A 17,606-nucleotide genomic window follows, 5' to 3' on the forward strand; every position below is an offset into this window, starting at 1 on the left:
GTGCCGTTAGTTAATCAGTTTCCTTGTTGTCTGTGAGTCTTTCACACTGAAACCGGGGAGATAGAGATTTTAAAAACTGGGACAGAGCAACTGTAAAATTACAACAATTTCCAGAGGGGCTTCACAGGTGGTTATATGGGCTGATACTACCAGCCCATATAATGAACTAATGGTTCATTTTTATTTAACTGACAGTGTGGCCAATTCTCTCAATTTTATCTTGAGTCTTGTGATATCTGGTGCTTCTCTTACAGGCTCAGCTTCTGCAGTCCTACCATCACATGAGATGTCTGCGTTAGTTTTTATAAAAGAATAAGTTTCTGGCCCTCACCTTTGCAGAGAAAAGCTCCAAAAATGTGAACCTTCAAGTCTCAAAACACAAATAAAAAGACCCCCAAATGTATTTTTGTAAAGAAGTTGCATGATTGGCTTGAAAAGTCTCATGGGTTTTGGGGCCTTGACTCATAATATTTTTTTCATACATGAGGTTGGCAGTGCAGAACTGAGCACGTTTCAAATGGTCAGTGTCCTTTCAATATATTGTGACACTCAGACAACAAAAATATCCCCAGCAAAAAATATGTAATGACTTCACTTTTCTGAAGCAATATAATGGTGGGCCAGCAAGTGCTACTGCACTTCGTGAAAAAGTATGGGTCAGCTTGACCTTTCCTTGCATCAGTTAATATGCTGGGTGCCCCCAAGATCTGGTTAGCACTGGGCTAAGTACTGTAGTTTATATCTTTGCATGGGGCCAAATGCTAAACTCTTGATGCCACGAGTCAAGTATTCCCATGATGATGAAACAACAAGCAACAAAAGGGTCCCAGTCTAGTAATTTAATATGTCGACTTACCTCCCACTGAAGCCAATGTAGCTGGCGGGGAGGCTAAGGCAGGGTCCCACGCTCAAAAGTTACTTCTGCGAAATGTGGACAAAATTCTTTCATTTTTCTAAAGTATGTCACAGTGAAAATTTAAAATCTTCCGTGTGTGGGTCAGTTATATGCTTGGCTGTTTTTCGATGGGGGTATTTGCTTTGCAGTTATCCATATTAGGTACTTATATGGCCCCCATCACCCTAGTATTGGAGCATCTTACAATCTTTATTTTGCTTGTCCTCACACGCCTCTGTGAGGCAGGGCGTTGCTGTTATCCCCATTTCACAGGCGGGTAACTGAGGCTCAGAGAGACTGAGTGATTTGCTCAAGATCACACAGGAAGTCTGTGGTGAAGCAGGCAATTTTAACAGAGGTTTCCTGAGTCTCAGGCTAGTGCCCTAACCACAGGACCATCCCTCCTTTCTGTGGAGAGCATACGGAGAATGCTGGAGTTTGCCAACAGCATAGAAAATGTTACTCCTGGGGGAATTCTGCTCCAAAAAATAAAAATTCTGTGCACAATATTTTAAAATTCTGCATTATTTATCAAAGTAACACTATAATCACACCAGTTTCAATTATTTTGGTAATTTATTTCAAAATACCTATCAACAAGTATGTCTGTAACAATACAGACAACAAAAAAGATTCAGGAAATGTTTTTTGACAAATAGATTCCTTACTAGGCATATTAATATTTCCCACACACCTCCGAAGCAGTGCAAAGGCTTTGGGGAGTCAGGGGTAATGAAGGAGCTGAGGGAGAGGGAGGTATTTGCTGGGAAGGAGCCTGGGAGTGAACCTGGAGGTTTGTTGTGTGTGGATGGGAGAAGTATGGAACAGTGGGTTTTTTTGAGGGGGATAGTTAGGGAGTTGGGGAGCTTCCCCCATGCAGACCGGGCCTAACCCCTATCCTCTCTCATTCAGTCAGGCACATCTGCCCCATCTCCATGTGTCCTTGCACCCATACTCAGCCACCCTCCTCTCCCCTTTCCCCATGTGTCCCTGCACCCCCACTCCCATTCAGCCCTCCCCCCAGCCTGTGACCCCCAGAAGCCACATGTGCTCCAGGCTGTCCATCCCCCTTCCCCCATATCCCATGCCTCCTGACCAGGCTCCCGGGCAGGACACTGTAAGGAACACAGCTTCTTCTCTTCCCTATCCGTAGCTGAGGTTTCTCCCGACAGGGAGTGGCTGCTCTGTTGTTGCACCACAGCAGACCCTGGTGGGCGAAAGGCATAACTGCAACACTTCTCTGGCAGAATTTATTTTTTGTGGAGAAAAAAAATCTGAATGGGACATGAATTCGGCACATGCGCAGTGGTGCAGAATTCCCCCAGGAGTAAAAATGTGATTTGTCTCTCACTTCAAAAGGGAGATGATTTTTCCCCCCTACAGCTTCACTTCTACCTAGAATGGGCAGGGGTCACATGGGGAGGCGTGCACTCATCACATTGATCTACTCCAATCATAGAGTTTAAGGCCAGAAGGGACCACCAGATCTAGTCTGCCCTCCTGTGTATCACAGCCACTAAATGCTACACAACCGCCCCCACACCAAGCCCAACTACCAGAATTAGACCAAAGTATTACAGCCCTCAGGAGACTATTACATACAACAGGCAGAGAACAGGAGGGTCCAAGGTGCACCAGTAGCTGAGGTCCCTGCAATGGCGGGGATGGATTAAATGAGATATGCCCAGGTGAGCCTAGGACATGAGCTGTGGCTGCAGAGGAAGACAGAATAACCCCAAGCTATCTGTTAATCTGGGGGGGGGGCGTGGATATGTAACAGTATTCAGTTAATAGATACTGAGAGAGGGGCTCAGGCTCAAAATCCTGGTCTGGATCTAGATTAAAAGTACCCGCAGAGTTTGTGGGGTTGGATCTGCAAATCTAGGTTCTCTGAGTATATTAGAATCAAATTTTCTATTCGGATTCGTTTTGTTTCTAAAGTTGGAGGTCCCTTGAGTAACAGTATCTTGGACCTCAAATGTTGAGAACCGCTTAGTCAGACTAGAGTAAATCTACAACTGTTTCTTTCTGAGCTCTGGTGCAACTGATGAAAGATAGTGACGTGATACCAAGAAGTTCCTTGAGTTAAAGTCAGTTTGATTCTTTGGCCTCAGGAATATGAATAATATGAAAGGTGGATTTGTAACTTTGAGGGTTTAACATTTAGTCCATCAGGTTTAGGCATTTTACATCATGTTTTGTAAAAATGGGTCACCACCTGGAGAAACTTCGCTCTGCAAGGGCAATCTATGACACTGTCTCCTGAAGGAAATCCAGGCATACTAAGCAGAGGAGTTACTATGGGTTTGATACTGTGAAAATCTCACCTCAGAACTTGTGAAGAGCCAGAGTAGAGAAACTAGCCACACAACTGAGAAATTAAGTATGACGAGGTGGAGATTGCATCTGTGGTTTATTGTTTGTTCAGAGCTGCAGGTGATGAAACTCGAAAGAAGAGAAGGGGAAGAGAAGATGCGTGGAGCTGCCATTGCAGAGATCGGCATCAACCATGGGAAGAGCTGCCCAGAAAACCCTCCTCTCTTTACTCTGCATAACGGCAGTGGTTTGTGCAGATAAAGACACCTGCCCAGGTGAGTGAGATACAAACCTTGCCAGCGTTTGTTCAATGGTTATAATGCTCCCTTTCTCCCGCTCTGTGTGTCTCTTGCCTATACAGAGTCTAAGCTTTTTAGGGCAGGAACTGATTCTTACTGTGTGTCTGTACAGCACGGTAGGGTCTTGACCTTGATTGAGGCCTCTAGGCATCAGTGTATTAGCAATGAACAATAATAATTAACAATGGTTCTAACCAAGTGGTACCATGCAAACGTAGCAACTGTTGGATTCACCCACAGTAAACAGGTCTGTTGTTTTCTTACAATTATTTTGTCAAGAATAAATACTCATGGAGGAAAAAAGCATTTTGCAGACTTCTTTTAAAGCTTCTGTGACAGACCCAGTCCAGTGGGATACAGGAGTCTGGTAGAGGGCAAATATACTGGCCACTGGATGAGTAGTTTTCTGTTCCCTGAGTGACCAGAGCAGGGGCTGCACTAGCGTAATCAGGAACCTGCTAGAACCAGTTAAGGCAGGCAGGCAAATTAGGACACCTGGAGCCAATTAAGAAGAAGCTGGTAGAATCAATTAAGGCAGGCTAATCAGGGCACCTGGGTTTTAAAAGGAGCTCACTTCAGTTTGTGGTGTGAGTGTGAGGAGCTGGGAGCAAGAGGTGCAAGGAGCTGAGAGGGTGTGCTGCTGGAGGACTGAGGAGCACAAGCATTATCAGACACCAGGAGGAAGGTCCTGTGGTGAGAATAAGGAAGGTGTTTGGAGGAGGCCATGGGGACGTAGCCCAGGGAGTTGTAGCTGTCATGTAGCTGTTACAGGAGGCACTATAGACAGCTGCAGTCCATAGGGCCCTGGGCTGGAACCCGGAGTAGAGGGTGGGCCCGGGTTCCCCCCAAACCTCCCAATTGATCTGGGCTGTGGGCTCTTCCAGAGGGGAAGGTCTCTGGGCTGTTCCCCAACCCACATGGTGAATCTTTGAGGCAAGAAAATCCGCCAATAAGCGCAGGACCCACCAAGACAGAGGAGGAACTTTGTCACACTTCCAACTTCCCTCTGTTGCTGTTGGTCTCTTGGGCTTTGCCCACATTGGGGCGGGGGATCGATGTAGGAAACGCAACTTCAGCTACGAGAATAGCGTAGCTGAAGTCAACGTTTCCTAGATAGAACTAAGTTTACTTACTGCGGGTCCACGCGGCGCAGGCAAGCTCCCCCGTTGACAGCGCTTCCTCCTCTCGGTGGGCAGGAGTTCCGCAGTCGACGGGGGAGTGCTTCTGGGATCTATTTATCGCATCCAGATGAGACGGGATAAATCGATCCCAGAAGACCGATCTCTACCCACCGAATCAGGCGGGTAGTGTGGACCTAGCCTTGCATGATAAGTAACAGACCTGGGAGGGTGGGGGGAGAAGGCGGAGCTGTGGAACTGTCACGTGACAGGAGACCTGTAGGAAAATTGATATTCTTGTACTGAGGTTATTTTCAGTGTCAGCCCAGAGCTATTCCGGCAACTGTTTTTCTCTCTGGATAAGCCATATAATAGCATGTTGACGCCATGCATTAGTCCCTGTCAAGCCAGTCTGTGTGCTGTCCCACACAGCAACGCTTTGCATGGGTAGCCAGTTTCTCAAAGACTGTTGGGAGCACTGGGATGAATATGGAGTTTTGAGTGCTGACAATGTTCTGTTTGTATCAAAATTCACAAGTGCACGCACAAGTGTGTGCGTGTGTGCGCACACACGCACAAAACCCTGGTACTGCTACGGTGTTCCACTTAAATCCCAGTAAAGGTCCAAATTTTCTCACTGTTATTATTTTAAATGTAGACTTTCCATTTCTCAGTTTGCCCTAACGTGCCTGGTGCTTGTTGCACTAGTGGCATGCAGGGTTACTCCAGCTTTTCAGTTAATATTAATGCAAATTTAAAAGGTTTGTTTATAAGGTGCTCGGATCCTCAGAGCCGAACAAATACAGCTCTATAGAATATTATTTCTAAAATAGCATTGACCAGTAACCAAATAGATAATAGCTAAAACAAATTGTCAAAATATCCAATCAACCTCATAAAAACCCTGCCACAGATATAAATGAAAAGGAACCAGAATATTTGATTATACCAAGAAATGAGTGAGTTTAAAAAAACAAATCATCATGGCAATTTTCGAAAGGATGTAGCTTTCTAGCAGATAAAGAACCACCCAGATTATCTCTAGCTAAGTTTTTAAGGTGGTTTGTTAAATAAATTAGGTTCCTATGTTACCATCTTTGTGATTGTTTTAAATAGTATTCGCTTCATTCCTAAAATGAAGGGTGAATCTGTCTATATTTACAGCCAGCAATTGAGATCTGCAGATTATGACTCAGAGCTTCTTGATTGCCTGAAATTTGTGGAATATTTCAGCTCCCATTACTCTCACCAAGATCATTTATTGTTTTATTTCTTTCTCTAGATGTAAGAATAGTGGGTCTCAGTGGTTCTGAGAAACATACTGTTCTCCAGGGCTGCCCTGGGATTCCTGGAGCTGCAGGTCCCAAAGGAGAACCCGGAGTTGCGGGAATGAAAGGTATGTTCCCAGGTGCTGAATGAGAATCAGCTTTCAGTGGGGAAGGCAGAAATAATGAATTACTTATGTCAAAATTGTTGAGCCTTTGGAGATCCATGCAAGACTCCATCATAAAAAAGCTGCCTGAAATTCAGTGGTCACATGACACATCTCACCAGCTGTACTGCGGGGCTACAGGTGTATAATAACCCTGCTCTGAAACTGTCTGTTTTCTCTCCATTGTTCACTGTCAGGACTGAGAGATCTCCATCATGATGCTCCGCTCATGGTCTACACTCCTTTTAAAACCTAAATAGGCTTGGCAGATCCAATTTTTATTTTTTTATTTTTGGGGGGTGGGTGGGAGGGATACTATTTATTTTAAGCACTTTTTTCAATTTTTTGCAATTTAAATTTTTACAGTTGCAGGAAATTATGTAAGATCAAACAATTGGAGGGTCAGGCAATAATTATTTAATGACAGTAGACACAGAGATTCAAAAAGTTAAAGCTTTATAACCATTAACACACAAATTGTCAACATCACATGTCACAATATACAAAGGTAAATATCTTCAAATCAAACTCTAAGTTTCAAACTGCAGTTTTCTTATGTTGCTGATCTTTACATTTTGATTATTATCAATGGAAATATTTTTTCATCGGTTTCTGTGTGTACAGTGAAATTGACACGGAGTGACATTTACCAACTAAAATCTAATTCTCCTAAGCCTAAACATAAATATTTCCACGGAGTGGAAATACTGGTGGTGAAGAAGATACTCATTGATGGAAATAGCAAGTACTCAAGTGGATCCTTCATTTTTTGTCTTGGCAGTGGACACTCAAAGGCCGGACAAAATAATTTTACTTTCAAGTTTTTTGACAGCGAGCATGGAATATGGGAGCCTGGGAGGTCAAAGGGAGTTTTGTCTGAGTAAGGACCCCATGGTGAGCTGAAGATGGCAGTTTGCCAATGACATTTCTTAAAATTGTTTTCCTTTTGGTCTCACACTAACGTGTAAATTTTGGATTTGGGTTGGGATGAAACCTGGGCTATTGGGGAGTTTCAGAGCGAGTCTGAAAAACGGATTCTCTAATCATAACGGTCAAATGTTTAATCTGAGGGATTTTTTAAAAATTATTTATTATGAGAACAGGGAGCTCAGGGGATTCCTGGAAAAGTGGGACCTGCTGGGATGAAAGGTAAAGTAATAAAAAGCAGGGAACTTTGTTCTCTCTGTACGGTACAGTATGTGATTAAAATACAGTAGAGGGTTAAACACATTCCCATCTTCACCTCATGGCATGTTTGCCAACATTAGAGATGGACTCAAGCTGCAAAATTCAAAACCAGGACTAGACTCTAAACACCCCATTGGGAGTGGATCGGATCCAGGTTGATTTTAGAGTCATTTGCAAAATATGGATCTGGATCTAACTTCCATTCCTTTCACTTCACAAGGTTTAGGGGTATTTGGATCCAGGTGTGATGGGTTCGGTCACAGAGATCCCCTTGGGACTGTCACCTGATGTGCTGATTACCTCTGAGCTCATTTTCCTTGTCAGCTTGGGACTCCAGAACCCTGCCTTGTTGAGACAAACACGCTAGCCTGTTGCAACACAGGCCCAGGATCTGGGCCACGCCCCCAAAGCTGCAGACTTTAACTAAAAACAGCTCAGCAGGTTATCTGTCTCCAGCACCCAGACACCCAGCTCCCAAGGGATCCAAGTGATTTTATTAAGTATAAAAAGTAGGATTCAAGTGGTTTCAAGTTAATAACTGCCAAATCGAAGTTACAAAGCAAAATAAAACAAAACATGCAAGTCTAAGCCTAATACATTAAGAAACTGATTACAGGTAATATCTCACCCCCAAAGATGTTCCATTAAGCTTCTTTCACAGACTAGACTTCTTCCTAGTCTGGGCCAAATCCTTTCCCCGGTACAGTCTGTTAGATCCAGCAGACATCTCAGGTGGTAAGCAGGGGGTTTCTCATGACTGGCAGCCCCTTTTGTCCTGCTCCACCCCCTTTTATAGCTTTGGCACAAGGCAGGAATCTTTTGTCTGTGCTTGTCCCCATCCCCGCCTCATCAATGGAAAAATACAAGGATTAAGATGGATTCCAATCTCATGTGACATGGTCATATGTTACTGTAAGACCCCCTAGTCTCCATTCTTCCTGGGTTGGCCCACACCTACACAGGAAGGCTTGCAGGTAAATAAACCATTTACAACTAATTGTCCTAGTCAATGGGAGCCATCCATTCTAAACCACCATTAATGACCCACACTTTGCATAATTACAATAGGACCCAGAGTTATACTTCATATTTTTAGCTTCAGGTACAAGAATGATACATGCATACAAATAGGATAAATACATTCAGTACTTTATAATCTTTGTTATGATACCTTACAAGAGACCTTTTGCATAAAGCATATTCCAGTTACATCATATTCACACTTATAAGCATATTTCCATAAAACATTTGGAGTGCAAGGTCACACCACGATTTGATTGTCTCATTGTAAATCCAGTCTGCTGTTGGTTGAGATCATTGAGAGAACCCGAGTTATGAAATATTCATCAATTATAGCTACATTCTTGCTAAATCTTTCCCTCTGTTCATGAGGAGAAAAGGGAGATGCTGGCTGCACTGTATTGAAAGGTGAGGGAACTCAAATAATTCTTATCACTGATCTGTGCACTGGTCCTTATTGTGCCATCCATGGTAACAGAGAGAATGTGTCCATATCAGTAAAATATTGAGATACCTCATACCGCTCCAAACAGAACTCTGTCACGGATTCATGAATCAATCATCCCAGCTTGACTAACATGCTCGGAAACCAGGGCACTGGTATTTTGCCTATAACTCCCCATCTCTTGAGTTCACACTGATGGGTGCAAAGTTCAAAGTAGTAACTTTTTTTTTCTACTTAACAAGTGACTGGAAAATCCAATGCTACATGATGAGAGAGGAATTTCAGCTCAGAAAGATTGTGTTAGTTTCTGGCCTGAAAGTATAGCAGTTGCGCTAAGCTCAGATGGTGAGATCCCTAAATTAGCAGGACCTGGGAGAGCAGTGGAGGCCGCCTCTGGCCTCACCACTGGGTAGAATGAGCTAAAAAATAAAAATGTGGAAAACTAGTAAATTTAGATTCTCTCTCTCTCTCTCTCCCCCCTCCCCCATTGGCATTTTACGGGGTTCTAAAGACTTGTTTCTTCCTTCTTATTTTGAATTTTAAAAAGTAATCAAAACAGTTATTGATATTTTTGTTTGGTGAAAAAGTTTTTTTTATAACCAAAAACAACTGCAAAGACTGTTCTTGAGAATGTTTTTGTTGTTTTCAGTTAATAAAAAAGGTCAAAAAAGTGTCAAAAAAGAACTCCTGTTTGGCCTGGACAGGGCATGTCACAGTTCAAGCCCTGAGTAGACTGAGTCATCCAGAAGACCTTCATTATGAATGACCTAACTGAGCCTTTGCTTGGTTCTGCTAATGTGATGACCGAGGTCGGGGGGTTTTCTCTGAGGCCTGGTCTACACTACAGAGTTAGGTCAACGTAAGCTGCTTTACGTTGCTCTAACTCTGTAAGCGTCTCCATTAAAATGGAGTGCAACTACCAATGTAACTCGCCCATTACACCGAGTTAAGAACTCCACCTCTGTGAGATGCATAGCGCTTAGGTCGATGTAGTTAAGTCGATGCAGTGTCAGTGTAGACACCGTGTTGCTTACATCGACTGTTGCTGCCTTTCAGAAACCATCCCACAATGCCCCCATAGGGTACATCTACACTACAGCGGGGAGTCGATTTAAGATACGCAAATTCAGCTACGTGAATAGCGTAGCTGAATTCGACGTATTGCAGCCGACTTACCCCGTTGTGAGGATGGCGGCAAAATCGACTTCTGCCGCTTTTTGTCGGCGGCGCTTACTACCACCTCTGCTGGTGGAGTTAGAGCGCCGATTCGGGGATCGATTGTCGCGTCCCGACGGGACGCGATCAATCGATCCCCGAGAGGTCGATTTCTACCCGCCGATTCAGGCGGGTAGTATAGACCAGACCATAGGCAGTTAAATCAGTACAAGCACTCCTGGTGAGGACGCACACCACCAACACAAGGGGCATCGTATGGACATGTAAAATGGATTTCAATGACTGCAATGACTGTATGCCAATGGAACTTAGGTTGACTTAATTTTGTAGTGTAGATTTGCCCTGAATAACACAAGGGTCTTTCTTTAGGAGATAATGGAGCCCCTGGAGCCTCAGCAACAATAGGTAAGTATCTCTGTTCTCAGAACAATGGTGATAGGCAAAGGATTTGCTCCCCCTATCCTTTGTGTCTTAGGTACTTGTGGAATTCAGCCCCATGGTTCCTGACACCTAGCACCACTGGGCCTGATCTCAGTTGGGGCCTATAGACACTATTAATAATAATAATAATTAATTAAAAAAAAGCGCAAGTAATAGATGTAGCAAGTTACTGCTTCCCATGCTGAAATCTCCATGGGCTTGTCACATGCTGCTCACAGTTCTTCCCAGGACAGTAGGAACTTGTGATGGTTTTTCCAGTGATAAGTTGTTTATCATGCGTAGTATTTTGGGGTTTTCCATGATTCCTTCAACATCACCACGGACAGGACCCCCTTCTTTTCCTCCCCAGGAATCTCTGGGATAGTCCCTTTTTTCCCATCTGCAAATCCATTTGGGGCATCAGGACTTGTAGGAGGCCTTGGCTACTAATTGAATTATTGAGGCCGGGACTGTAGAAAGTTGTTACAATTTCCTGTACTCTCGTACATGTAACTCACCTCACACCACTGACCACACGCAGGCTTGTCTGTGTTTCCAGATGGAATTCAAGGTGTTGGTTTTAATCTGAAAAGCACTATATGTTTTGGGACCTGGTTACCTGTGAGAGGGCCTCTCTCCCCATGACTCAGTGGTGTAGCCAGCTTCTAAGAGGAGGGGGAGCAAACATAAAAAAGGCCCCCCCCTTGGCTCCTCCTCTGGTCACGCTCCCCCTTGGCTCCTCCTCCGGCTGCACTGCCCCTTCCCCCCCATGGCTCCTCCAGCCCTGCTGTGCCACCCCCGTGGCGCCCCCCCCCGCTCCTTTCCAGCGGTGGCTGCCGGCCACCATGCTGCGCCCCCCTGCTAAATTTATCACCGGGGACTCTCTCAAATGTTTAAGGGAACTTACTAGCACCATCCCAACAATCCACTGCTCACGTTCAGTGTCAATGGGTCTAGTCTCCCAGGGAGACATGAACACGCCTCACATACATGCTCCGCTATAAACTTGGCTGACATGCTAGAGATGGAACTGGCGATCTCTAAGCTAACGAGGAACACATGCAGCTTGAGCTAAAGTTCCACAGCCGGGGCTATAATAGACTCTTATCCTCTACAGAGGGGGCCGTGTAACACTCGCTAGTGGGTTACACCTGCGCTGAAGAACAAATATTTATTTTAAAATTAGTTTATATTCGTTTTCCTAGTTTGGGCCTGATCCTTCTCCCAGCGAAGTCTGTTTTGGACAAATAAGTCTGCATTGCTCTCTGTATGATTAAATAGCTGTTTGGGGGGAAAAAACTCCTTTTTTTCTGCTTTCAATCCTCTTCTACTGTGTTTCTTTTCCTGCACAGGCGAGAAACAGCTGGACGATGCCCTGTGCAGGAAAGGTGAGTGTTTCCAAGAGTCTCATCCCATTCAGCGCAGCCCACACTTTGCACCTTCAGAGATGAGTCACATAGATTACTAGACCTGATCCCAATGAAATTAGCAGACTGCAGGAATCCCCATGTAAGGTGGGGGTAATTACCAAAGGCAGCAGGACTCTATTTGATAAACTGATTTGTATTGAGATTTGAGTCGATACAGAAAAATCACTTTCTTACAAAGTACAATTGTCTGACAATCCTTTGAACACCCATGCCAGACTTCACTGAATATTCTTAAATTCTGCTCTCATTTAAACTAGTGAAACCCCACTGAAATAAATGGGGTTGCACAGGGGACCTGAGAGCAGAATCTGGCTGGGAGTGTGAACTTCTGAATAGTTTTGCAAAAGGCATGCACATCTACAAAGCCCAACTCTTCAGAATAGCAAACTGTCAAAAGTTATCAGAAAACAATTCCTTTTACTCCAGGAAAGACATTTGTTTTTAAATTTCCCTTCTGCCCAGGAGCACGGGACTGCAAGCAGCTGTTAAGCGAAGGGAATTCTCTGAGTGGCTGGTACACCATTTTTACGCAGGACTGTGTTGCCATGACTGTGCTGTGTGACATGGACACGGATGGCGGGGGATGGATTGTAAGTCAGAATAAAGCACCCTTTGCCCCATTGCAGCCAGTTAAACGCTGTGTATTGCTTCCACCAGTTTTACGGCTGTTCAGGCCACATTCCCTCATGCTGGGTCATCTCCCTGCCTAAGCTAAACCCCGGGACCCTTGGGGAGATGCACCCTGGGCTGCCCTCCCTCAGGAAACTTCATTGCTCCACAGGATCCAAGCCATTATGGCCGGCAGCAAGGCTGTGCTGCCTGGGTTACCCCCATCCCCATTTCCTGGAGCAGTGCTGCCGACTTTCAGGGCTGCATTGGTCGCTACGGGTCCCTTGATGAAGGAGAGGCTGCTGTTCCTTTTTGCCTTGGCCTCCTCCTCCTGCTAGACTTCCCAGCCCAAGGCCCTCTGTCAGAGTCAGTTCCTGCAGAAGCTGGCATTGAGCCTGGCTTGGATTTAACCTGAAGATTTGAATGACACTGAAAAGAATTTTGTTTTAGCGTCTTCCACGCCTTTTCTGGAAACCGCTGTCTATATCATGTGATGGCATGGCTTATTGCAGGCGTCTGATAAGCCTGCGTTATTCAGGAGTGATGTATCTAGCCAGGAAGGGAGGAAAGTGTTATGAGTAGTTCTGTGCACCTAGGCCCTGATCTTCAAAGGTATTTCAGAGCTAAACTCCCCTTAATTTCAATGGGAGTTGGTGCCTAAATACCTTTGAGGATCTGGGCCTTTGTGTCCAAAGCTATCTCTGGAACTGCAAAGCTTGGTTTTCAGAAGTACTTCGCATTGGACTAAGTCTGCTCCCGCTGCAATCCAAGTGAGTTTCCCCCTTGACATCAGTGGGAACAGAATTAGTTTGACACTGAGCCCTCTTAAAAATCCCAGCCAACCATAATATCTTCTCCTACTAGAAATTTAGTGCTGCAGCCCGATCTCACCCACGCTGGTGGACACAGTGACCATACTGACTGTAACTGTAACTGCTGGACCGTTTCCACTTTGCATCCCTGTTTGTCCTTTGACCTAAGGGAAGTATTCAAACCACACCACTCCGACGACAGCAGAGCTGTGCTTAGCCACATAATACTGAAGTGGATTTGGCCAATGTAAATTGGAGCCTGTCCTAAGGAAAGGGGAACAAAATGGGAAATTTGATGGCTAAGTCCCTTTCGTTTCCCTGCAGGTTTTCCAGAAACGGGTGGATGGTTTGGTGGATTTTTTCCGCGATTGGAATTCGTACAAGAGAGGTTTTGGCAGTCGGCTGTCAGAATTCTGGCTGGGGAATGACAATATTCACCTGCTGACGTCAATTGGTGAATAAATCACTGATGCATTTTTTTTCTTAGTTGTTTCAAGTAAGCCCTTCACCTCTTCCCTTAGAAACAGACCCTAGAGTGGTACCTGCTGCTGGAAATGACTGATTGGCTGGAGTGAGGGTGGGCAGCCAAGACTCCTGGTTCTAGTCCTGTCTCTGCTACTGAACACTCTCTGAGAAATAGCTATCCCATTTGTAAAGGGGGATAATGGTGCTTTGCAAAGCATGTTAACACACAGATAAAATACACTGGGGATTTGATCCAAAGTCCCTGGGTGTCTTTACTTGCCTTCAGAGGCCTTTGGATGACCCCCTAGAAAAATGCTATGTATTATTTTCCACCAAGTCCTTCCCCACAGTCACAGGGTACAGAGCAGGGTTGGAAGGGCTGTCAAAGGCATCTGTCTCTTTACAACCCTGCCAGGAAAAACGATCGTAAATAAACTCCAGAGAGGAAGGGGATTAGCAGATTGAAACAGTTAGTAAAAGCAATTGTGCATGGTACCCGTGCACCTGAATCTCCCATGGCCAAGATCCACCAGCAAAGTCTGTGCAAAAACCTTAATGGAATCTGCTGACCATTTTATTATCAAATTGTTTTTGTAATAGGAACCCAGGAACTGCGCATTGATCTCAGGGATTTTGAAGACAACCGTGTATTTGCCAAGTACAAGTCATTCAAAATATTAGGGGAGACTGAGAAATACAAGCTGATCCTTGGAGACTTTCTTGGTGGGACTGCAGGTGGGTTCTGGATTTATTCTCTAGTGGTCATAGCAACTGGAAATCCTGCACGCTGAAGAGAAACGGAGGGTATCCTCTGCCAGAAGCAAAATAAACTACTCCCTGTGGGCAAAGCCTCTTTGGGAAATATGTGCCCTTAAAGCATTGCATTAAATGTAATGGTAACTCTAGACCTAGACACTGCATTATTAAGAGGTCTCCTCAAGCAATCTATGGATTTCGAGAAAAGGATTGCTGTTCAGCCATTCTACTTTATAATATTTGCTCTCAGATCTTCTAGAGCTGCACATCTGGAGAGGCAACTGAAGATTGTTTTTAGGAATTCTGAACCTGATAAAATTATAATGGATCTGAAATTATAGGAGGGTCCCATTGGGAGTAGAGAGTTTGAGCCGGTTTGCCACAGTCATACCTACCTGACCTAGGCTAATGCCTTCAATGTAAATCAGTCTTTCCCCAACCCTCCCACCAATTTCCAGTGCAATATCGAGAAGGATGGAGATTTTTTAAGTACAATAACCTTATTTGCTCTATTGGCAACACATGAGGAGGTTGATGGCTCTCCATTTTAGGAGAGTGGGAGCAAAATACTCATAAACTCCAAATACTTCCCTGCCCAAAATTATGGGATTCCCCCCCCCAAAGCAAGTAGGCTAATTGTTTGATAAAAACAGCTTTGTTCCTGGAAAAAAATTACAATTACATACAGCGATGCTAGCTGACATGGGGTGAATATATGTCGTTAAGAAAAGCATTATTTTTCTGAACCTTTGAATCCGCACCTACATTTCACAGTGCGATAACTACAGTCAGTACCCACAGGGACAATTTGTTCATACAATCCGTTTGTGTAATTCAGCTAGCATAACCCTCAATGTGCATGCAGAATGCAAAGATTAAAAATGAACAAAACCAGTTAATAGGGGTTGATTTTATGGGCCAAGTTTGCTAAAGACCTTCGCTCCCATTTAGGCATCTAAAGTGGTACAGTCTCCAAGAGAGATCAGCAATAAATGGAAACAACGGCATTTGTGTTTTTCCCCAGGGGATTCTCTATCGGTTCACAAGGGCATGGCCTTTTCAACCAAGGACGGTGACAATGATCAGAGCACAGACAACTGTGCTACAGACTGCCTGGGGGCCTGGTGGTACAATGGATGTCATCACTCCAACCTGAATGGGTTTTACTGGCGGGAGAGACAAGAGAAGCATGCTACTGGCATAAACTGGTTGGCAGGAAAAGGTCATGGCTATTCCTATAAGTTCTCTGAAATGAAATTTAGGCCGGTTTAGCCCAGCTGGAGGACCGCTGCAGGCTGCTCCCACTGAGGTGAGCATTCAGCTCTGATCAGGCTACAAAGGACTTTTGTCCATGTGAAGATTTAGTTTACGGCAAGCTGGGGTGTGAACCTACCCCTCGCTCGCCTGACACGCACTAACCGTGGACCCTCCTGACACCCACTAACAGTTCGTTAGTGCACGTTGAAAGGGGAGTAGGTTGAAGCACACTAATGAACCGTTCGTGTCCATCAGCCGGGGCCACACAGATAGTGTGTGGCAGGCTATTGTGAGGTAGACTCGCACCCCAGCTTGCTGCAAATGAAATGTTCATGTAGGCAAGCCCTTCGATGGTTTTTTGCCATATGTCTGTTTGTTTTTAATGCACGTTCTGTGTTTTTTGTGGACAGGGTCTCCCCTGCCTGAGGGTGGGAGATACTCACCTCATTTTGCAGCCACTACTTTTCACTTGATCGTTTCTCATCCATTTCCACCTGCGGCCACCACTGATAGCACAGCGCCTCTCCAGCTAACGGAGCTGCCCCAGGCACCCACTGGAACACAGGTGAAGAAGAGAGATCAGAGTTGTGAGGAGAGCACTGGGTGGCTCCCTCCTCTTCCTGAGACACCAAGTTTGTCACGTCTGCCATCAAATCCATCTCCAGACACTCGGGGAACGGAAATCCTAAAATGGTCTAAAAACCAGGCTGGTGCCCTGCCTAGCTGTGTCCTCCCTTGCCACTGCAGGTGCTACCACCCCTTCATCAAGTGACCGTGTGCTGTCAGGACTTCTGCTCTCCTGGCCGGATCCGTTTTGAAAAGTTGAACTGTTTGTGTTCTTCTCTCAAGTGCTTTTTTTTTTAAGGCGCAATTAATATTAATATGGTTAAGATGAGAGATGGGCCCACGCTTTCAAATTCAGATTTGGATCTGAACGTCTCCAAATTTCAGAGCTGTGATCCTGGTTTTAGTCCATCTCTTGCTGTGATTTCCTGACTGTGAGAAAGAAAACAAATGTTGTTCCGCTTGGAGAGCAGCTTCCTCTTAATGCAAGTAATGTGTACGCAACATGGTAACAATTAGGAGTTTTTCTGTGTAATGCACCTTTAAATATCTAGGTGTCTGCAGTCTATGGAGAGCTACCTTTTTGTGTTTGGTTCAGCTGCAGACTTTAAGGAACAGAAGCAAACACTGTGCTCTGTCTCCTGGAGACTTTGCTTTTGTTCTTTCTTCTCTTATTATTTTCCCTTCTTCTAAAATAAAAGCCGTTTAGACTGCAAATGCATGGCTGGGCTTTGTTTCTGGATAGCTTTCCAATTAACATTTCAGCTGTTCGGTTTGATGCCTTTGGTTCTGTCTAAGCATTTGGGGAGTGTTGTGTAGATAGTGTAGCCTTGCTGTCCTGTACATCACTGCCCACTGAATGTTCACTAGGGGTTTCCCCTTATGAAACAAACACATTTCCTTAAGTTGATAAGATGCAATCAGAGCTGTTGCCACGATACTGGGAAATCCTGATACACTGACTGTTTGGCTTTTTGTATATATATGCGGTAATAGAGTAAAACATTGGCTGCATAAAAAGAGGTTGGATTTTGTCTTTTTCACTTGACTGGGGAAGCTGTGAAAATAGCCTTATAAACACACTCTACTCTCCCTGAAATAGATAAGATCCAAGCAACCAATTGTCACTATGACGGGCTATCCCCCCCTGGGTGCAGTCTGGGAGCCGTGGGAACCGCTTTGCCCCCTAACCATGCAGCTGGTCTGGTCTAACTCACACTGCTCTGTTGGTGACACAGCCAGCCTCTTCAGGCCCTGCTGTCACTCAACACGACAGCAGGTGGCACCACACACCCAACTGAGCTGCCTTAGTGCTTTACCTAAGCCACTCGAAGACGAGCAGGAGACAACAGCCATTAATATAGCTTGTTTTCCCTTCGATGTGGGAAAGATATGCACAATAAG

The 17,606-nt window shown here is 44.8% G+C and overlaps 1 protein-coding gene across 3 annotated transcripts in view; it reads left to right on the forward strand.

Moving 5' to 3' along the window:
- Positions 1–16,919, forward strand: part of LOC101933733 (ficolin-2-like) — a 52,634-nt gene extending 35,715 nt beyond the window's left edge. The window contains exons 2-10 of one of the 3 annotated variants that reach the window (XM_065571970.1): positions 3,324–3,486; positions 5,911–6,024; positions 10,259–10,294; positions 11,662–11,697; positions 12,202–12,329; positions 13,485–13,614; positions 14,226–14,360; positions 15,406–15,690; positions 16,049–16,919. In XM_065571970.1, the coding sequence (XP_065428042.1) occupies positions 3,405–3,486; positions 5,911–6,024; positions 10,259–10,294; positions 11,662–11,697; positions 12,202–12,329; positions 13,485–13,614; positions 14,226–14,360; positions 15,406–15,653 (909 nt within the window). In that variant the 5' untranslated portion in view covers positions 3,324–3,404 and the 3' untranslated portion in view covers positions 15,654–15,690; positions 16,049–16,919. Of the gene's footprint in view, positions 1–3,323; positions 3,487–5,910; positions 6,025–10,258; positions 10,295–11,661; positions 11,698–12,201; positions 12,330–13,484; positions 13,615–14,225; positions 14,361–15,405 lie in introns of all 3 variants that reach the window. The other 2 variants (XM_065571971.1, XM_065571972.1) reach the window with 2 other exon arrangements.
- Positions 16,920–17,606: the final 687 nt, after the last annotated feature.

Source organism: Chrysemys picta, chromosome 18 (genome assembly GCF_011386835.1).
Source record: "Chrysemys picta bellii isolate R12L10 chromosome 18, ASM1138683v2, whole genome shotgun sequence".
Taxonomy (NCBI): Eukaryota; Metazoa; Chordata; order Testudines; family Emydidae; genus Chrysemys; species Chrysemys picta.